Consider the following 22632-nt stretch of genomic DNA (forward strand, 5'->3'; position numbering starts at 1 on the left):
CAATTCTTAGAGGTAACAAACTACTCTTAGGGGCTGTTTCTTTCATGTGTAAATTAAGCAACCCAAAGCCCCTAGTTGGAAACCCTCCTGTTTCTGACTCTTACACTTAGGAGACTATATTTCTCATCATCTAGGGGCCTGTGCCGGGCAAATAAGGTCAGCCCGTATGCTCCAAAGCCTGTTGACAGTATTCAAACTAGCCAATACCAAACTGTTTAGCCTACCCTGCCTTGTTTTTCCTGTTGGAAACACAATAAAAGCTCTGGACCATGCTTTCTTCACCTCTCTTACCTCCTGACCCATCCTGGTCTCCCCCTCGTGGCCCTTTGTGATGTGCCCCGCCTCCTGTTTCTAGGAATGTGTGAGCATACACTACTTCCTTCATGACAATCATTCCCATTTCTGTGTATATTAACAATTCCTGGGTATATTCTAGAACACACAGGGAACATATTACGACTTCTTTACAGTGGCCTACAGGGCTCTACACAGTGAGCTTTAAAGTGATACTAGGGATGAACAGGAGGGAGCAGGGTGACAGAATTCCAGGGTCAGGACCCATTTTTCACATTCCTTGCCAGAAAAAATCTGGGAGTCTGGGAGTCTTTTTCCACCGATAGAGACCATTCGTGGTGTTTGAGGAGAGAGTCCAGAAATACTGCTTTCACTGATGCTCTGAGGCAAATTGCTCCACACACCTGGTTGTTTGCAGGGGAAAAAATACTACGTTACCCAGACGGCTGAGCGCCGCGTGTTTGCGCCGATGCTGGGCCAGTGACGGCCCAGGACGGGGGGCGGTTCCCTGCGGCCCGCGCCGGCGGGGGCGGGACCTCCGGCCATTTGGAGAGCTGCGTCATCTGTCTGTGCCGGCTGGGTCCTCCGGGGCTGTGGGGCCTGTGGCGATGGGCCGGGTGCGTTTCCCAGCCCCGAGCTGGGCAGGCCGGTGAGGAGGGTGTGTCTTACCTCCGCGTCGGTGTACGCCCCGTGTCCTCCGTAACGGGAGTGTCCCGTGAGCGCCCGCCGGGGCCCCGACCCCGTCCCCGCAGCTCTGACGCGACGGCCTGGGCCTCGTGCGCATTTTGCGCCTGGGAAACTGAGGCTCGGAGTGCGACCGTCGGCCGAGGTGACCCCCCCCCCAACCCCCTCATCCCCCTGCTCTGGGCAGGAGGCGGGCGGCTGAATCCTGGAGCCGCCTCTCTGGCCCCGCTCTCTCCTCACGGGCCCGTGATGGCGGCGTCGTGGTTGGACCCGGCGCGGGTGAGTGGACCGTATTGCTGGCATTGCTGCTTCTCCGCTGGTTCGGAGAGGGCTCCCGGGCAGGCTGGAGGCCGGGTAAGCCACTGGGTTTCTCTTTGTCGTCGTCGTTTACTTAAAACAAGTGCCGCTGACTCGTTATTTTATCCGCGGTCTTACCACAGTTTTGGGTCTCCGACAGGTGTTTCATCAGTGCGTGAAGGATAAATGATGCTTCCTTCCTTCCCGCCACACTTAAAATTCTAGAACTCCAGCGTCCCCGTCCTCCCGGCCGACCTCCTCTGACCTTCCGTTCTTCCCTGGCTCACTGTTCTGCAGACACACCAAGCTGACCATGAGAAGTTCTCTGTCCCCGCGCCCCGCCCCCAATCTTTATATTTGCACTGGCCTTTGCCGGGAGTACTGTTCCTGTATCTTTTTTTTTTTTTTTTGCCCGTGCTGCAGGGCTTGTGGGATCTTGGTTCTCCAACCAGGGATCGAACCTGCGCCCCCTGCAGTGGAAGCATGGAGCCCTAACCACTGGACCGCCAGGGAAGTCCCACTGTTCCTATATCTTTGCAGGACTTTCCTCTCACATCCTTCTGGCCTCTGCGCAGGTGTCTCCTATTTGGAGAGGCCTTTTCTAGCAGTTAGCTTAAAATGGCCCTTTCCTGTTGCCTGTGTTCTGGCATTTTTGTGTAGGGAACCTGGCAAAATTCCTGGTTGAATTTGTCCAGGATGCTGTGGGAGCAGAGAGAAAACAATGAGAAAAGAACCATAATGGCCGGCCGGCCTCCATTGAGTCCTTGCTGTTAGCAGGCAGACAAGCATAATATATCACCTCATGTAATCCTCACCTTTTCAGAGCTAAGTTCTGTTATTATCACTGTTTTGTACAAGAACAACTTGAGACTCGGAGAAGTACAGTTTCCTGCCCAAGTTCACTGCAGTTCTTAAGTAGCAGAAAGTAACAACCAGTATGTCGCCACCACAGCCTGTATTTTTACCCTCTTCTCTACGAACAGTGGAGAGGGATGCCTGGAGGTGACGCCTAAAGTAAACTTTTCAAGCCAAGCAGGCTTCCTTCCGGTAGGCAGTTTTGGCATGAGCCAAGGACATGGCATTTCGGCATGCGGAAGAGTGTGGACCAAATAAAAGGTATATCGGTTGTTTAAGGAACCCCCAGGGGTCTTTGCGATCGCCAGAATCCTCCCTACTCCCCCATCTGCTGAGACATGTCCTGGGAGGGCCAGACGGTGTGGCCGTTAGCTGAATGTTCCATCCTGCTCGGCCAGGACAGACATCACGGCCAATCAGAGGCCGTTGTTCTCCCGGCTACAGCCTCCAGTGTCCTCATCAGTTCCTGTTCCCTGGTCCCTGAAGTGTTCTTTCCTCCGGGATACACGCTGTCAGGTCTCAGGTAGAAAACAGAAGTGGTGGCTCGCTGTGGATTCTCCCTGGGAGTCTCCAAGGTTCACCTGGCAGCAGGAGCTGGTCCAGGCCCTGCCACTTCCCAAGGAGGAGCCACCGCCTCAGGTGACTCTCCTGGGAGGTGGGTGATGATGAACCTGCTTCTCTGCCCACGTGTGCACAATTATGTTCAGCAGTGGCTGAAATGCATGTAACTGGGAAATCTATTTAAAATGCTTCACATCTTCATTAACTGTGGTTTTACTTTGCCAGTGGGTCATGGTTATGCTGTTAGACCTCAGACCAGAGGAACCTGCTTTTAAATCCTGCCTCTGATCACAACACATGTAAACTTTGGGTGAACTGGTAGAGATCCCTGGGCCTCAGGTCTCCTGACTGACATGAAGATGATAATGGCATTGACCTCACCGGCTGTGGCCAGTCACCCAGTGTTTCTTTTTTCTTTAATTCTCGTAACTATTATTGCTCAGTGAGAATCATTGTATTGATTCAGAAATCAACGTTCAGAGAAATTAAGCGAGGCCCCCGAGTTCACACAGCAGGCAAGTGCTGACTTTAGGACTTAGGACTCAAACCTCAGGAGTGGGTGGGACTTAAGAGCTGGGGACTTTTAGACACTTTAACAAGACATGTAAATGCTTCAGCACGAGGCAGGCACGCAATGAGGACCAGTGAGTCTGGGGTGCTCTTGCTGTAATTATCATTGGTATTGTTTTTGTTGTCATTATTATTCTTTCCCATTTGTCTGACATGTTAGCACCCTTACCATTCTGTGCCTCACAGTCCATGCGGGAGGGTCCTGACCTCGTGTCATTCTCCGTCGGCTCCTGCCTAGGAGGCTTCTGTCGGCTACACTGCTGTGATCAGTCTAGAGCAGTGTCTGCCTCCTGGAGTCCAGCACAGAGCTCGGCCTGCAGGCGCTGTTTGGTCTCTGCATCATTGCCATGGAGAGAGATGTGCTCTGATTCCATCAATAGCCCCAAGACCAACACAACTGCGTCTGCTTGACTTTCCAGATGCTTGTTACTTATGAGGATGTGGCCGTGACTTTCACCCAGGAGGAGTGGGGGCAGCTGGACCCCGCCCAGAGGACCCTGTACCAGGAGGTGATGCTGGAGACCTGCGGGCTCCTGGTCTCTCTGGGTAAGGCCTTCCCAGCTTCACCAGGTGGGACCTGTCCCTTGCTTCATTCCACCCTCTGGCTCCAGGCCTGGTGGTTGAGTAGCCCTCTGTAGCCCACCTACCCTCCTCCCCACAGCTTCAGTTATTTTCTGGACTCACCTCTTGCTGCCTGGTCTCCTTGTATCTCACTTAGGGAGGGTTGGACAAGAAACATAGTTTGCCTTTGGTCACAGCCGAAGGAGAAGGATGTGCTGGGAGGAAATGGAGGTGTCTCACGGAACCCGAAGGTAGGAATTCCTGCCGGGCTCCTTGAGGGACCGATACAGCGGCTGAGAGAAGCATGATGATGCCCTGGCTTCTGGGTCTCTTGCTCTGCCTTCTCTCGTGGGCCTGCTCGTGTCACTTTGTTTTCACAGTGGTTTTTTCTGCTGCAGCTATTTTGCGGAAGGAGGTAGTCACCAAGTCCTTGCTCTCTGAGGCCCACCCACTCCTCTCTATTTCTTGCTGTATGTTTATCTTGTTTCTCTGTTCATGCCCTACTCATTTAATTCTCCCAGCACACTGTCCTCAGCAAGTAAGGAAAATAGGGCCATTGTTGCGAGTCCCTCCCAAAGCTTAATCCATTCAACTTAACAGGCACATCTTGGTTGTCAACAGCTCTACTTTGCATTTTTTGTCTGTCCTTTTGTGAAATGTTGATTAGAATAAATGATACATGATGTTCGTGCAGATGTCTCTATTTGACCAAATCACTGCGTGGGATTCCGAACCCAAGGTTTTATTTTTCGTAGTCCATGAAATGCTGAATTCTGGCGTCTCCACGTCTGCTTCCTCTGGCCCTGTTTCCTGAGCATTGACTCCTCCGCTCATGTCCTCCTCTCACCACCACAGCCCACTTGGTCTGAGGCTGCTGACTCCCACGTGGAAGTGTTTGCTGTTTCCTTCTTCGTGTAGCACTTGGGAGACCAGGGTCTGGTGCTAGACCTCTGGTCTCTAATCCCTGCTCTGCTGCTTATGAGCTGTGTGTTCCTGGGCAGGTTACTGAACGCTTCTGTATGTCAGTTATCTCATAGGTAGTATCTCATGAAGTAATACAGTACCTGCTTCACACGTCTGTCGTGAGGGTGAATGGCTCAGAACAATGCGTGGTGATGCCTGGCTGTGTGCAGGGTTAGCAATTGTGACTCCTGCTGCCGTCACAACTGTTAGTGATATCATCCTCATCCTTTTTGTCATGGTCATCACCCTACACTTGGACTCAGCATGTTCTGGAACAGTGTTGTGTAGCTTTGTAGTTAAATACAGATGCCAGATGCCAGAGATGACTAGACTTTGGTTTTCATCTTGGCTTAGCCATTCATCATGTCCATGGTTTCAGCAAATCATTTTATCTGTCTCAGCCTCTGTTTCTTCATCTATAAGATGGTGCTCATTGCACTATGTACTTCATGTGGGTGCTATAAGGAAATCCTAAAATAGAATTTTTCATGCAAGGCCCACAGGAAGGTCAATATAACGCTTTGCTTAGGGCCTAAGAAAGACTTGGATCCATGAAGACATTTACCTTGTTCCTGAATGAAACGACTCAACATTTTAAATACATATGTCATTTCATTTCTAAATTAGTTCATAAACTTAATTCAGGTTTTTTTAATGCATTTAAATTGCTTGGCACAGTCCCTGGAATACGGTTACACCTATAAATAGTTACTGTTTTTTTAAGACTGTTGGTTTTTTTGAGCAGTTTTAGGTTCACAGCAAAATTGAGAGGTAAGTATAGAGATTTCCCACATACCCCCTCCCCCCACACGAGTATACCCTCCCTCATTCTCAATATTCTCACCAGAATGGTACATTTGTTACAGTTGATGCATCTACACTGACACATCGTAATCACCCAAAGTCCATAGTTGACATTAGGGTTCACTCTTGGTGTTGTACATTCCACGAGTTTGGACAAATGTATAATGACATGCATCCATCATAGTATCACACAAACTTTTTTTGTTGCCCTGAGAGTCCTCTCTATTCATCCCTGCCCCTCACCAACCACTGATCTTTCTTTACTGTCTCCATTTGTGCTTTCCAGAATGTCATATAGCTGGAATCATAGAATATGTAACCTTTTCAGATTGGCTTCTTCCTCTTAGTAATATGCATTTGTTTCTCGTTTCATGGCTTGATAGCATGTTTCTTTTTAGTGCTGAATAATATTTTACTGTCTAGATTTACCATCGTTTATCCATTTACCTACTGAAGAACATCTCGGTTGCTTCCAAGTGTTGGCAATTATGAATAAAGCTGCTGTAAACATCCATGTGCAGGTTTTTACGTGGACATAAGTTTTCAGCACCTTTGGGTAAATAGCGAGAACTGTGATTGATGGATCCTATGGTGAAGGTATATTTAGTTTTTTAAGAACCCACCGAACTGCCTTCAAAATGGTGATACCATTTTGCATTCCCACCAGCATTGAATGAGAGTTCCTGCTGCTCCGCATCCTTGCTAGCATTTGGTGTTGTCAGAGTTCCACGTTTTGACCTTCCTCCCTCCCTCCCTCCCTTTCTTTCTTTCTTTCATTTATATTTATTTACTTATGGCTGCTTTGCATCTTCATTGCTGCATGTGGGCTTTCTCTAGTTGCGGCGAGCAAGGGCTACTCTTTGTTGCAGTGTGTGAGTTACTCTTCGTTGTGGTGTGCGGGCTTCTCATTGCGGTGGCTTCTCCTGTTGTGGAGCACAGGCTCTAGGCCCACGGGCTTCAGTCGCTGTGACACGCAGGCTCAGTAGTTGTGGCATGCGGGCTCTAGAGTGCAGGCTCAGTAGTTGTGGCTCACGGGCTTAGTTGCTCTGCGGCATGTGGGATCTTCCCAGACCAGGGCTCGAACCTGTGTCCCCTGCATTGGCAGGTGGATTCTTCACCATTGCACCACCAGGGAAGTCCCTTGACCATTCTTATAGGTGTGTAGTGGTATCTTGTTTTAATTTGCATTTCTCTGATGATATATTCTGTGGAGCATCTTTTCATATGCCTATTTGCAGTGTGTATATTGTCTTCGGTGAGATGTGTTTTAAGGTCTTTGTTCTTGTCTTTGGTGAGGTGTCTGTTAAGGTGTTTGGCTCATTTTAAAATTCGGTCGTTTTTGTTTTCTTTCTAATTTTAAGAGATATTTGTGTATTTTGGATAACTGTCCTCTATCAGATATGTCTTTTGCAAATATTTTCTCCTACTGTGTGGCTTGTCTTCTCATTCTTTTGGCAGAGCAGAAGTTTTTAATTTTTATGAAGTCCAACTTATCAATCATTTCTTTCATGGATTATGCCTTTGGTGTTGTATCTAGAAAGTTATCACATACCCATAGTCATCTAGGTTTTCTCCTATAATATCTTCTAGGAATTTTATGGTTTTGTGTTTTACATTTAGATCTGTGATCCATTCTGAGTTAATTTTTGTGAAGGGTTTAAGGCCTGTCTAGGTAATTTTTTTTATATGTGGATGTTCTGTTGTTCTAGCACCATTTGTTAAAAAGACTAGCTTTGCTAGCTATTGTATTGCTTTTGCAGCTTTGTCAAAGATCAGTTGACTGTATTATGTGGGTCTGTTTCTGGGCTTTCAATTCTGTTCCATCGATCTTTCACCAACATCACACTGTCTTCATTACTGCAACTTTATTGTAAGTCTTGAGGTTGGGTTAGCGTCAGTCCTCCCACTTTGGTCTTCTTCAGTATTGTGTTGGCTCTTCTGGGTCTTTTGCCTCTCCATGTAAACTTAATCAGTTTTGGATACCCACAAAATGATTCGCTGGGATTTTGATTGGTATTGCATTGAATCTATAGATCAAATTGGGAAGAACTGACATCTTGACAGTACTGAGTCTTCTTATCCATGAACATAAAATCTCTCCCCATTTATTTTGTTCTTTGATTTCATTCATCAGAGCTTTGTGGAGTTCCTCATATAAATCTTGTACATATTTTCTTAGATTTATACCTAAGTATTTCATTTTGTAGGATTGCTAATGTAAGTGATGATGTGCCCCAAAGGTCAACTAATCTAAGTCTGCTTTCAAATAACACTATATCACTTCACTGGTAACATGAGACTTTATAACAAAATAATCTTAATTCTGTCCTCCCATCCTTCATATCATTGCTGCCATTTGTTTCACTATATAAGTGCATATATAATGAGCATATATATTTTATACATACATAAAAATAAGCATTTACATGTATGTATGTATATGTATAAGTGTGTGTAAGCTATGTACATAAGCATAATTGAATACATTATTACTGTTATTATTCTGAACAGAATGTTACCTGTTAGATGGGTTAAGACAACTAAAAGTTTTAACTTTACCTTCTTTTATTCCTCTTGCAGTATTCCTCCTTTTATATTCAGATCTGAGTTTCTGACCTATATCATTTTCCTTCTCTCTACAGAAGTTATTTTAACATTTCTTATAAGATAGGTCTACTGGCAACAGATTCCCTCAATTTTTGTTTCTTTGAGAAATTCTTTATTTCTCTTTCAGTTTTGAAGGATAATTTCACAGGGTATGGAATTCAAGATTGGTGAGGTTTTTCTCTGAACACTTTAAATCTTTCCACTCTCTTCTTATGTGATTTCTGAGGAGAAATATGTAATTCTTGTCTTTGTTCCTGTATAGGTAAGATGTTTTGTTTTGTTTTGTTTTGACCTTTGTCTTCTTTCTGGATTTTTTCTTTATCTTCAGTTTTCTGTAGTTTTGAAATGGTATGCCTAGGTGTGGTTGTTTGTTTTTTTTTTTGCTAGGGGACAGGGGTGGGGGTAGTGGGCATTTATCATGCTTGGTGTTCTCTTGGCTTTCTGGATCTGTGTTTTGGTGTTTGACATTAATTTTGGGAAATTCCCAGTCATTATTGTTTCATGTATTTCTTCTGTTTCTTTTTCTCATTTTTTTCTCCTTTTTAAACTCACATTACTTGTACATTACACCTTGTATAGTTCTGTGGTCCTTGGATATTCTGTTTTTTTCAGTCTTTGTCCTCTTTGCTTTCAGTTTTGAAGGTTTCTATTGACATATTCTCAAACTCAGAGATTCTTTCTTGAGCCATGTCCAGTCTACTGGTAAGTCCCCCAGAGGCATTCTTCAGTGTTATTTGATCTGTAGCATTGTTTTTTGTTCTTCATTAGGATTTCCTTGTATTTGCTTACATTGCCCCTCTGTTTTTGCGTGCCGTCTACTTTGTTCATTAAAGCCCTTAGAGTATTAATCCGTGTCATTTAAACTCCCTGATCTGATCATTCCAGCCTCCCTGACGTGTCAGGTTCTGATGCTTGCTCTGTCTCTTCCAATTGTGTCCTTTGACTGTTAGCGTGACTCATAATTTCGTTTGATAGCTGCACATGATACACCGGGCAAAAGTAACTGCTGTAAATAGGCCTTTAGAAATGTGGTAGGCGGGACTTCCCTGGTGGTGCAGTGGTTAAGAATCTGCCTGCCCATGCAGGGGACACGGGTTCGAGCCCTGGTCCGGGAAGATCCCACATGCCGCGGAGCAACTAAGCCCATGCACCACAACGACTGAGCCCGTGTGCCACAACTACTGAGCCTGTGTTCTAGAACCCGCAAGCCACAACTGCTGAAGCCTGTGCACCTAGAGCCCATGCTCCACAACAAGAGAAGCCACCGCAATGAGAAGCCCGCGCACCGCAGTGAAGAGTAGCCCCCGTTCACCACAACTAGAGAAAGCCCACACACAGCAACAAAGACCCAACGCAGCCAAAAATAAAATAAATTAAAAAAATATATATATATATAGTGGCAGGGCAGGAGGGAAAGAGTGTTCTTATAGTTCTGTGATTAGGTCTCAGTCTTTTAGTGGGCCTATCCCTCTGGACTGTGAATGTCACAAGTGTTTATCTCCTCCACTAAGGTAGGACAGGATCGCCAAAGTTGACTGGAGTTGGGTATTTCCCTTCTTCCAGGCCATTTAGGCTCTGATAAGACCCCAGCAGTTTAGGCTCTGGTTAACTAGTTTCTTCTGAGGACAGGCCTGGTTAAAGACAGAGCGCTCTGGTATATTTCAGAATTGGTTCTTTTTCCTTCCCCCCTGCCAGAAGCCCGAGGGGATTTTTCTCTTCTATTTTTTGTGGGAACTTGGTTGAGCTTCTGGAGAGAAATTTTATAATACTGTGAGGACCTGCCTGTGACTGCATCCCCTGGAGTTTTTTTTGCTGTCAGAATTGTCTGCACTGAACCTCCACCAATCCATTCATTACTGTTCAGGTTTCCTATCCTGGCGCTGGTTCCTGTGGCAGTTTCTGCTCATGAGTCTCTGCTCTTGTAAGCTGTGACTCACTGTATTCCCGGTGTCTCCAGTCCTAGGGATAGTAGTTTACCTTGTTTCCTCCCCTCTGTTACTGATCCAGGAAGACTTGTTGACTTTTCAGTCTGTTCAGCTTGCCACTTGTTGTTAGGATGGAGTGGCGACTTGGAATCTCCTTACAGGCAGAACTGGAAACAGGAAGTCGACTAAATATGAGTTTTGACTTAACTGTTAGGATTTTAAAATTCCATGGCAACATGGCAGATTGATGAAGCACCTGGGCTCAGGAGCCACAGTTCAGTGAAATCTTCTCTGGAAGTGACATTTGAGCTGAGACCCAAAGAATTAGAGTAATCTAGAATGAGCAAAGTAGGGAAAAAAAACAGCCTTCCAGTTAGAAGGGACAGCACGTGCAAAGGCCCTGCGGTTGCAGGGAGCATGACTCCTGACAGCCGAAGAAAGACTCCTTCACTTTCCACTGCCCTGGCCCTGAGCCCCGTGCTGAGCATGTAGCAGTCAGGAGTGAACATTTGCTTAGTGATGACCAACGAATCCTGAGCTTTGGTTCAGGATCTGCAGATGTGCTCTCTGTGCGGGTCCTGGTACCTCTGCCATTGATTTATCTACAGTCTTTACCCCCACATTGGTTGATATATGTTTGGGTACACATGACAGACCAGCTCAAACAGTCTACACCCTGAAGGAAATCTGTTATCTAAGAAGCAGCTCAGAGGTGATGCTGGCTTCCAGGTTGGGGGTGCCAACCCAGGTATCTGTTTCTTTGCTTCCTTGGTTCTGATGCTCAGGCTGGTTCCCTCACAGGAGTCACAAGATGCTTCTGGATGGCAGGAGCTGCAGGGGCCTCACTCAGCCCTTCCTGAAATAAAGCTTTCTTTTTACTCAGAGCAGCTGTCGTAGGTCACCTGCCTACCTCAGATACCGATGATGCCATCTGTGGGATGATGGAGACCAGGACTTCTTAGCCTGCCAGGTTGGCTACTGTCACGTGGGGAGCGTTTAAAATCTGATGCCCAGGCCCTTCCCAGAGATTTTGTTTGAACTGCTGTGTGGTGGTAGCTGGGCACCCCAGGTGTTGCTGATGCACAGGAGGTTGAGGTCCCTGACTTGAATGAATTAGAAAACGTCTTCAGGAGGTACGTCTGAACGGTGCTGGGTTCTGTGGGATGGAGATCAAAGGGAGTTGGTGCTGTCTGTGCAGCCAGCACTAATGTCTACAGTCTTCGGGGACAAAGGATGGTGTTTTTACAGTTTGTTTCCCAGTTGCAGCATTTTGTTTCAATAGACGGGAGCAGCTGCATTCCGAGGTCTCTTCCAAATCCTGCAGTCCCAATCTGGGTTGAGAGGTTTCTTTCTTCTCACCAAAATCCCCATGCTCTCTTTTTTCTCTGTGAACAGGATGTCCTTTGCCCAAGCCAGAGCTGATCCACCCACTGGAGGACAGCCCAGAGTTACAGACGTGGAAGAGAGGCCTCTCCCCAAACTCCTGCCCAGGTAAGTGCCAACAGCTGAAAAGCGGGCATCACAGCAGGCTGCAGACAGCAGGAGGACCATTGCCTATAAAATTTGTGAGAATTTTCTTGTCATGGCCTCTCTGGAGGCGTGGAATCTGTGGAACCTTTTAACCTGTGGTCCCTCTACCCCATAACACTCCCCACTGCTCCTGGGGAGGTGTGGGGCGTATCTGGTAAGTTTAGGCTCTTGGCTCCACGTACTTGGGCTTAAAAACTAGGTGTGACACACCACACAGCCTTGTGGCCCTGGGGAAGTACCATGATCCCATTGTGCCTTTGTATATAAGTTTGGCCAAGGTAAATCTAGCTGTTCTAACAGGTGTATTCCAAAATCTCCATGGCTCAGCACACGAGAAGTGTTTTTCTTGAACCAAGGGTGATGTGGATCAGTAGGGAGCTCTGACCACACAGCTATTCAGGGACTCAGCTACCTTCTGTCATCAGCATGAGACCTTCAGGGTTCCTGGCATCCTCCAGCTGGCAGAGGGAAAACAGAGAAGGGAAAATGTCACACCCACTTCCAACACATTGCTTCCACTCACATTCCACTGACAAGATACTCGACTTTGTCATTTGGTGCCTGGGGCTGGGATATGAGGCTGAGTGTTTTCAAGGAAAGGAATGAAATGGTTTGATCAGTGTGGTCTGTTACACTCAGTCTGTTCCTGAGAAAGTATAGTCATAATCGTTTCTGTCTCATTGGGTGGTTGGAGGATGTAATAGATTATGTATGAAACTGCTTCTCACTTGACTTGACCCATAGTGAGTGGCTCAGCAAAAGTAAGCTATTAGTATTATTCACATCGTGGGGTTAGTGCTAGTGAGGAATGATAGTATCTCATATTTCCTTCTGAACTGCAAGTAAACAGGGCCCTTCCAACTATGCTCTGTATCTTACCCTTTCCCACCTTCTGCATCCACCCACACTCTGAGCATCAGTCAGACACCCAGAAGCACTCCTCCGCCCTAGTCTTCCTATCCCTCCTGTTTGCTTAAACCTCAAGGCACCTCATGCTCAACATGCCTAAGAGGGGGCTTTTGACCTTGCCCGTTCCTCCCACCTCCCGTGCGTGTTAGAAGGCTGGGTGCAGCCTCAGACGACTCCTCAACACCCCCATCTCCGCCAAGCCCTCCAAATGCCGTCCGTTTTGCACGCACGCCTCCTGAGTCTGTCACCTCCACCACCAGGAGAAGACGCGCCCCCACACCCTCGGTCCAGGTTTTCAGCTTTTGCCTGGGTGATGCCAGCACACTCCTGGCTGGTCTCCCCACACCTCCTCTGTGCCTCTAGTCAGCCCTGTCTCCCACGGTGGCCCCCGCAGCCACCAAGATCTTGTTCCCAACCTTCAGCACTCCCCCAGCCACTGAGCCCTCAGTACGTTTTCATGTCGAAGGTAGAGCCTGTGGGACTTCCCTGGCGGTCCAGTGGTGGGGACTTCGTGTACCAATGCAGAGGGTGCAGGTTCGATCCCTGGTCGGGGAGCTAAGATCCTGCATGCCTCGCAGCCAAAAAACCAAAACATAAAGCAGAAGCGATATTGTAACACATTCAGTGAAGACTTTAAAAATGGTCCGCATCAAAAAAATTCTTAAAAAAGAAAACAGAGCCTGTATCCTTGTGTTGCTTGATCCTTAAACCCTTCCACATTCATCTAAATCTCTCATATGTGTAGCTTCGCTTCTCACCTCCCTAGAGGAGATCTCACCCCTGACCAAGGCCAATTCATGTACCAGAGTCTAGGCCAAACCTTTTCAGGGAACTGCTGCTTCTCACCTCTTCTGCCTCTTTTGTAACATAAAGATACGCTCAGTTGCCTCACACTCGGGGAAAGTAAATAGAAATTGCTTCTGCCTCTCTAATGCCTTCACACTGACATTGACTCTACTTTCCCCGTAAAATCCGTCTTCTTGGAGAAGCTGTCTCATTCTTGCAAGAGATGTCTACGCTTGAGGTCTGTCCATCTCATTTACTAAAATTTTCTTGCACGTTTTGAATGAGGTGTAACTCACACCCTGTGTTGTGTAAAAATCTTAAGAGGTTAACTTCATGAATGCTTGCATATGTTTAAGCCACGTAAGCACCACCTCAGTCAATATGTAGAATATTTCCAGCATCTCATTGGGATCTCACGCCCTCGATAGCCCCTTGCACTCGGTAACCCCTGTTTAGACTGTCGGCATCGATTAGTTTTGACTGTTGAACCCCATAGCATGCTGTCATATGTGTCTTCTTTTGATCATCATGTCTGAGATTCTTTTCATGTGGTTGCCTGGGGTTGGAATTTGTTTACTCTTAATACGGTGTAATATCTCATTGCATGAAAAATTGCCCTTCATTGATCCATTCCCCTCCTGATGGGCACTCCTGTTGTTTTCAACTTAATGCTGCTGAGAATATTCATGTTATGTTTTTTGGTGCATGTAAGCACTGATTTCTGTTAGGAATACATTCTGGTGTGTGTGCAGGTCAGGTCATGGAGTAGCTGTATGTTCAGCTTTGATAGAAACTGCCAGACAGTTCTGCAGAGTGTCTGCCCCCTTTAACATCCCCAGCATCCATCTATGAAAGACCCCATCTGTCCCTGTCCTCGGCAGCTCTTGGTAATGTTCCCTTTGCTCTTTGAGGTCTGGGGGAGGTCGCTCTGCACCACAGCACTGAAATTCTCCCTTCCACGCTCACTGCTTTGCTCCTCATCTTCAGATACAGCACGACCGTAAATGATCATGAGCGATGGGCCACAATCTACTGAACATACCTGGCACCGTGCCCAGTGCTTTACAGACATTTTCTCATTTAGCTTTCACAACAGCCTATGAGGCAGAAACTGAGAGCCTCTCAGTTTTTCAGACAAGGAAACTTAGACAGGAAACAGCTAAGAATTTGTCCAACATTAGCTGGCTGGGTACAGGCAGAGTTGGAGTCGACGTGTTCTGCTCCAGAGCCAGCACTCTGGACCGCCACGCCATGTGAGCTCAGGACGCAACACAGACTTTTCAGACTGTGTCGTGTTTGAGCATTTGACCCTCTTCTCACTGGACCTTCATTCTCCCTCTCTGATGATCACTTGAATGTTGGTTCATCGGGCATCTCATGGCTCATTCTCTTTACTCTTAAATTCTCTCCAAGGTTAATCCACACATTCTCATTCTCACACCTCCAGTTTACATGCTGCCTAGTTAGGTCCCAGGCGTACATTATTGGACTAACCCATAATGAAAAATTAAAGCTAATTGATTGACTTTTTGCCCTGTGTCTGGCACCCTCCTGAACATAGTATATGTAGTGTTTTACTTCATCCTCATAGCAGTCCTACAAGGTGGGCTCTATTTTTAGCTTTATTTTTCAGAAGAGGAAAATGAAGGCCTATGGAATTTGAGTACCTTACCAGACGCCGCAAAGCTAATACTGTGTGCTTTTGGAATTTGGGCCTAGGGTTTTTGTGGTCAGAGACCATGTTCTTAACCGTAATACTCATGTGACCTCTCACTTTTGTTTAGTGGACCTCCGGTACAGGTTTCAGTTAATCATAAACCTTGGTTTTATGGGGACAGTGTCATCACTGATTCATCAATGACCTTGATTAATTGATGTATTAATTATTTGCTCATTTGTTTCTTTTTGAAAATAACATTCTTAACATCACAGAGCTCCAGAATGAGAACAGTACTGATACTGTCCTGTCTCAGTCTGGCTGCTGTAACGAGAATGCCACGGAGTGCGCAGCTTAAGTAACAGACGTTTATTTCTCGCAGGTGGGGAGTCTGGGAAGTCCAGGATCGAGGTTCTGGCAGACCTGGCGTCTGGTGCGGGCCTGCTCCTTGGCGTGCAGATGGCAGCCTTCTTCTGTCCTCACATGGCAGAGAAAAGAAGCAAGCTCCTTCGTATCTTCGCTGGTAAGGGCACTAATCCCATCTTGGGAGCTCCACCCTCACCAACCTTATCCTCTCATGCACGGCAGTTCCCTGATTCTGGAAGACTCTGTGCCTTTCTTCGTTGTATTTCCAAAGGCTGAAAGGGCCTTCCCACTTTCTCTATACGTCAGTAGGTCTGGCCGCGTCTGGGAAGCCTGCATGACCTCTTCCTGTCTCCCACCTACTGCACTAGGTGCCCCTTTGCTGGCTTCCTGTAGCACCTTGAGATGTTCTGGCTTCGAGCAAACTCACGACATGCAGTGTCATCATTCCTCTGCCTACCTGCCCCTCGTCTCCAGACATTCCGTCCCCTGCCCATGCTGTCCCTTTGGGTTTTCCCTCTAAAATTTTCAAGAATCTAAGAACCAAAAAGAAAGAAATTGCACACCTGGGTTTCAGAGATTTGAAAACGCAGCAGGTACAGAGCCACTATTTTCATCTTCTCCTCACTGGCATGGTGATTGAGTTTCTTCTGTGTTGCCACCACTTACATGCCTTGTTGTGTATTGTGTTCCCTTTAGGTGACAACACAAAACCTGACACCACAGAGCCTGCCCCTCCTCACCTGGCCTTGTCTGAGGAAGTCTCACCCCAGGAACAACTGACTCAGCGAGCCTCAGGGGACTCCCTGTTGGGACAAACCAAAGATCAGAATGGGCCACTGGAAATGCAGGAAGGCCACTTGAGACCAGGGATGGACCCCCAGAGGGAGAAGCTCTCTGGGAAAATGAGCCCTGAACATGGTGGTTTAGGGACACATGACGGTCTTCACTCAAGGATTGTTCAGCAGCGAGTATTTCCAGGAGATACTCTTTATGAATGTGACTCATGTGGACCAGTGAAAGGACCCTTGATACACGAAGGGAAACACCTCTATAAGTGTGAGGAATGTGGGAAAATTTTTAACAAGAATTGCTTCCTTGTTCGACATGAGCAGATTCACTCTGGCGTGAAGCCCTATGAATGCACAGAGTGTGGGAAAACCTTTATTAAGAGCACACACCTCCTCCAGCACCGCATGATCCACACCGGGGAGAGGCCCTATGAGTGCACGGAGTGCGGGAAGGCCTTCAACCGCAGGTCACACCTCACGAGACACCAGCGGATTCACACTGGAGAGAAGCCTTACAAGTGCAGTGAGTGTGGAAAGGCCTTCACCCACCGCTCCAATTTAGTCTTACATAACAGAAGCCACACTGGTGAAAAACCCTTTGTGTGCAAAGAATGTGGGAAAGCCTTTCGAGATAAGACAGGTTTCCTTCGACATTACATCATCCACACGGGAGAGAAGCCCTTTGAGTGTGTGGAGTGTGGGAAATCCTTCAACCGCAGGTCACATCTCACCTGGCACCAGCAGATTCATAGTGGAGTGAGACCCTTTGAATGCAACGAATGTGGGAAAGGTTTTTGTGACAGCACGGACCTCATCCAACACTATGTCATCCACACGGGAGAGAAGCCGTACAAGTGCCTTGAGTGCGGGAAGGCCTTCTACCGCAGGTCACACCTCAAGCAGCACCAGCGGAGTCATACCGGGGAGAAGCCCTATGTGTGCGGTGAATGTGGAAAGGCCTTTACCCACTGTTCCACTTTTATCTTACATAAAAGAGCCCACACTGGAGAAAAACCCTATGAATGCAAAGAATGTGGGAAAGCCTTTAGCAATCGGTCAGACCTCATTCGACACTTCAGCATCCACACTGAAGAGAAGCCTTATGAGTGCATGGAGTGTGGGAAAGCCTTTAACCGTAGGTCATACCTCACCAGACACCAGCGGATTCACAGTGGAGAGAAGCCCTATGAATGCATGGAATGTGGCAAAGCCTTTTGCCAAAGGGCAAACCTCATTCGACATGCCATCGTCCACACTGGAGAGAAGCCCTATGTGTGCACTGAATGCGGAAAGGCCTTTACCTACTGCTATACTTTTATCTTGCATAAAAGGGCCCATATTGGAGAAAAACCTTTTGAGTGCAAAGAATGTGGCAAAGCTTTTAGCACTAGGAAAGACCTCATTCGACACATCAGCATCCACGCTGGAGAGAAGCCCTACGAGTGCATGGAGTGTGGGAAGGCCTTTAACCGCAGGTCAGGCCTTACCAGGCACCAGCGAATTCACAGTGGAGAGAAGCCCTATGAATGCCTTGAGTGTGGGAAAACCTTCTGCTGGAGCACAGGCCTCATTCGACACTCTGTCATCCACACTGGAGAGAAGCCCTATGAGTGCAGTGAGTGTGGAAAGGCCTTCAGTCGAAGCTCATCCCTCACTCAGCATCAGAGGGTTCATACTGGGAGAAACCGTGTCAGTGTGACAGATGTGGGAAGAACCTTCACAAGTGGGCAATCCTCAGTCAGTCTTCAAGAACTCCTACTGGGGAAAGGCTTTTTGCATGTAACCACTGAGGAAAATCTTTTGCCAGAGGAAACATCTTACTCAGAATCTGATCATTCATACCAAAGAGAAACCTCTCATTTTTCTTCCCCATGAGAAAAGCTATTGCAGGATATCAGTTGTCATCTAAAGAGTCATGTTAGAAATGGCCTCAGCCTAGAAACTTAACTCTGTATCTGAAAATTCACACAGGAGAGTGATCCAATCTTTATTGTGCACTAGCAAAACCCTCAGCCACATCTTTCTCCTTAGCTTACACTACAAAATTATTTCGGGGATATTTATAAACAAAAGAGGAGGAGACGAGAAAAGAGAGACATGCAAACACAGCTTTCAGATTTCCATGATGAGCCTGTGGCAGTTTGTCATCCCTGCCTTAGTTTATTTGAGGTAAGGGGGGTGTTGTTGCAGAGATCAGAGGGCCTTGTTCCTTTTATTTGTCTTGAATATACATGCACTGCTGTCCAGTGTCAGGAGAGTTAGACAGTTGAGGGTATGTCTGAAAATATTTACTGAAAACCAGCTTTGTTCTAAAATACTGTCTCTATCCTTGAGTAGCATATGTCTTTATGAGAAATATTAAGGCTTGACTTATGAAATGCTTTCATATTTAAGGAGATGAAGATGTATGTATGAGTGGGCCCGTTTTACTGCATATTTAAGACTGATTTTTTGAGAACATACTGTGTCGTGTCTTTAACCACCCAACACTCATACTTAATCTACTTGTTTTTTTTTTCTCTGTGGGGTGACGATGACAGTGTAGCTGTGCGACCTTCCTAGATGAATCCCAGTTCTTCTCTCTGATTCCTCCTTAGAGAGGTTTCTTCAGGTCCACTTCAGTGACTTTCTAGAGGTCGAATTAGAGCCAGAACAAAATAAAACACATAGCTAAATTAAGCTAAAGGATAATGATGCATGCAGAGAGGTAGTCTCATTTTTAATCTTACAAAAGATTGTGTGAAGAGTCACTGTCAAGGAAAGTGACTAGAATTCTAACAGATGAAATGAGCATGTGTGGGTGCAGGTACATGTGTGTTCCACAGTTGTTGCCATTGGCTTAGTCCCAGTATAATGACTGAATGACTAGTATCTTTTGTCAGGGTATTTTGAAATTACTTCTTTGGAGTTTTTTTGTTTTGTTTTGTTTTGTTTTTGAGCAACATGTGATAGTATTCCTTAACGTTAAGAAATATACTGTACAGAAAGACATAAAAATAATCATGCATTCACTCAACCCTCCTCAGGGCCTTTCAAATGACTGCGTGTCTAGTTTTGTATTCCTATTGAAGGCCAAGTCATTTTTGTTATGTTAATCCATGGCATTATTGTGAAGGCCCCTTCATGCTGTTCATGTCTTGTCTAAGAAGTCTTCAGCAAGTTCTAGGTCCTGAATATTTTCTCCTAAAAGTCTTATAGTTTTACCTTTTATATTTAAATCTCTAGTCCATGTTGAGTTAATTTTTGTATTACCATGTGAAGTTTAGGTTGTGTTTTTTTTTTTTTTTTTTTTTTGCGGTACGCGGGCCTCTCACTGTTGTGGCCTCTCCCGTTGCGGAGCACAGGCTCCGGATGCGCAGGCCCAGCGGCCATGGCTCACGGGCCCAGCCGCTCTGCGGCATGTGGGATCTTCCCGGACCGGGGCACGAACCCGCGTCCCCTGCATCGGCAGGCGGACTCTCAACCACTGCGCCACCAGGGAAGCCCTAGGTTGTGTTTTTTGCCTCAGGATGTTCAGTTCTGGTACCATTTGTGGAAAAGACTGTCCTGCCTCTACTGAAGTGAACTTAGTAAAAAATCAGTTGGGCATATTCATTTTGGTCTATTTCTGAGTTCTTTGTATTATCCCGTTGATCTGGGTATTTAAACCTCTGCTAATACCACGTTATCTTGAATACTGTAGCTATCATTAAATCTTAAAATTGGGTAAAGTGATTCCATCTTCTTTATTGTTTTTAAAAATTGATTTAGCTTTCCATGTCAATTTTTCCTTTGGTTTTCTGTATAAATTTTATCATGTGCTTGTCTATATTTTAAAAACATCTTGTGGGATTTTTTATAGATGATACATTGTGGATCATTTTGATGAGATTTGGCATCTTTATGATGTTGAGTCTTCCATCCCATGAACGTGGTATGTCTCTCCATTTATTTAGTTTCTCTCATTTATTTCATTAGTGTTTTATAATTTTCACCTTACGGATCCTGAACATAGTTTGTTAGATCTTCATCCATGTACCTTTTCTTGGAGTCTTTATATGTGGTATTGAGTTTTTAATTTCAGTTTGCTCATTATCATTACTGTTATAGGGAAATATAATTAATTTTTATATGTTGACCTTGTATCCTGTACCCTTGCTGGTCTCAGGTATTAGTTCTAGCAGGTTTTTTTTTTTTTTTGGTAGATTCATCAGGATTTTCTTCATAAGCAGTATTATCAGTGAATAGTGAACATCTTCCTTATGTGTATCCATTTTATTTCCTTTTCCTGTCTTTATTCTACTAGCTAGAATTTCCTGTACAATGTTGAATAGACATGGTGAAAGAGCACACACTTGTCTTGTTCTTTTTTTTTTTAAAATAAATTTATTTATTTTTGGCTGCATTGGGTCTTCATTGCTGCACGCAGGCTTCTCCCTAGTTCTGGCGAGCGGGGGCTATTCTTCGTTGCAGTACACCGGCTTCTCGTTGTAGTGGCTTCTCGTTATGGAGCACGGGCTCTAGGCATGCAGGTTTCAGTAGCTGTGGCACGTGGGCTCAGTAGTTGGGGCATATGGGCTTAGTTGCTCTGTGGCATGTGGGATCTTCCCGGACCAGGGCTCAAACCCATGTCTTCTGCATTAGCAGGTGGATTCTCAACTAATGTGCCACCAGGGAAGCCCACTTGTCATGTTCTTAATGTTAAGGGGAAAGCGTTCAGTGTTGCTTGACCATTAAATAAGGTGATAGTGTGGGTTTTTATATGTTTTTTATCTAGTTTGGAAGGTTTCCCTCCTCATTTGCTAAGAGCCTTCATTATGAATAGGTGTTGAATTTTGTCAGATGCCTTTTCTCCTTAAGTTGATGTGATCATATGACTTTTCCTCTGTAGCCTGTTGATATGATGGATTGACTGGATTTGAATGTTGAACCAGCCTTGCATTTCTGCAGTAATCCCTGCAGTCATGGAATATGGAATATAATGATATGTATGTGTATGTGTGTGTATATACACACATTCCTTTTGCCAGTGTTTTGTTGAGAAATTTTATGTGTAAAATCATGAGCATATTGGTCTATATTTTATTTATTTTTGTACTGTTATTGGTATCTGAGTAATACTGGCCTCCCAAAATGAACTAAGAAGTGTTCCCCCACCCCCACCCCATCCCCCCAACCTGGATGAGATTTTGTAGAATTGGTTTTATTTCTTCTCTAAAGGGTAGAATTCTCTGGTGAAACCATTTGGGCCTGGAGATTCCTTTTAATGTATTTTATTAATTGCATCTCATGAGAATATGTAGGGATGTCATTAGTTCTCAAACATTGTAAAGCCATTGTAAAGCAAAGTCTCAAGTTGAATATCCTATGATAATTTAAAAACAAGATTATGCTTTTGAATAATAGGGCTTGAACACTTTAAAGGACCGTAGAGACCCCTTCAATTTAATGATTAGAAAACTGAGGTGCAGAGAAGTCAGGTGACCAGCCCAAGCCCATATTCTCAAGACAAGGGCAGATCCCATCTATTTCTCCTAACTTACTGGACTGCTGTCCATTATACTGCTTATAAAAGCCCTATCAAATTGGCATTGGGGATGTCATTATTTTCAAAAACATGTTCTCCAGTTTTGATTATCTTTGCTTCCTTCAGGCATGGGTTATTTCGTATTTTGTAACTTGATTTCCAAGCACATCTTTAAATGTTTTCATTCACATCTTCTGTTTCTAATCTCTCTCCTGTTTTATTTTAGTCTCTGTTTTGTTTCATTCTATGCAAGTTAAAGTTTTTTTTTATGGTCCTATATCTTGAAATGTTTTCAATCACATCTTCTGTTTCTGATCTCTGTCCTGTTTTATTTCAGTCTCTGTTTTATTACAGTCTCTGTTTTATTACATTCTGTGCAAGTTAGAGATTTTTCTTTATGGTCCTATATATTGTCAGTTTTATCTATATTCAGTTTGTGCTAAAAAGCAAACATCCTGCATTTGGTGTATGCAGTTCTATATGTATCTGTTAGGTCAGATTTATTCATTTTGGTGTATGAACCTAATAGAACATAACCAATGTTATTTCTGCCTTATAAAAATTAATTACTGAGATAACATTAAAATATTCTGATTTGGGCTTCCCTGGTGGCGCAGTGGTTGAGAGTCCGCCTGCCGATGCAGGGGACACGGGTTCGTGCCCCGGTCTGGGAAGATCCCACATGCCGCAGAGCGGCTAGGCCCGTGAGCCATGGCTGCTGAGCCTGCGCATCCGGAGCCTGTGCTCTGCAAGGGGAGAGGCCACAACAGTGAGAGGCCCGCCTACCGCAAAAAAAAAAAAAAAAAAAAAAAAAAAAAAAAAAAAATATTCTGATTTGGGGCTTCCCTGGTGGCGCAGTGGTTAAGAGTCCGCCTGCCGATGCAGGGGACACGGGTTTGTGCCCCGGTCCGGGAATATCCCACATGCCGCGGAGCGACTGGGCCCGTGAGCCATGGCCGCTGAGCCTGT

The 22632-nt window shown here is 45.6% G+C and overlaps 1 protein-coding gene across 4 annotated transcripts; it reads left to right on the plus strand.

The window, feature by feature from the left end:
• Positions 1–871: 871 nt before the first annotated feature.
• Positions 872–22100, plus strand: LOC308606445 (uncharacterized protein). Of its 4 annotated transcripts, none has more exons than XR_014013818.1 (6): positions 872–1332; positions 3681–3807; positions 11517–11612; positions 15386–15526; positions 16066–19423; positions 19647–22100. XR_014013818.1 is itself a non-coding variant. In XM_081217330.1 (5 exons), exons 1-5 carry the CDS (start codon positions 1228–1230, stop codon positions 18030–18032), a joined length of 2436 nt encoding a protein of 811 aa, XP_081073456.1. In that variant the 5' UTR covers positions 872–1227; the 3' UTR covers positions 18033–19621. The 4 variants fall into 4 exon arrangements, 1 of the variants encoding a protein (XP_081073456.1); XR_014013819.1 differs by having other exon boundaries at positions 872–1257; positions 19647–22099; XR_014013820.1 differs by lacking the exon at positions 872–1332 and adding an exon at positions 1432–2391 and having other exon boundaries at positions 19647–22099.
• The last annotated feature ends 532 nt before the right edge of the window (positions 22101–22632 follow it).

This window comes from Mesoplodon bidens (assembly GCF_964165515.1).
Source record: "Mesoplodon bidens genome assembly, chromosome: 18".
Classification (NCBI taxonomy): Eukaryota; Metazoa; Chordata; class Mammalia; order Artiodactyla; family Ziphiidae; genus Mesoplodon; species Mesoplodon bidens.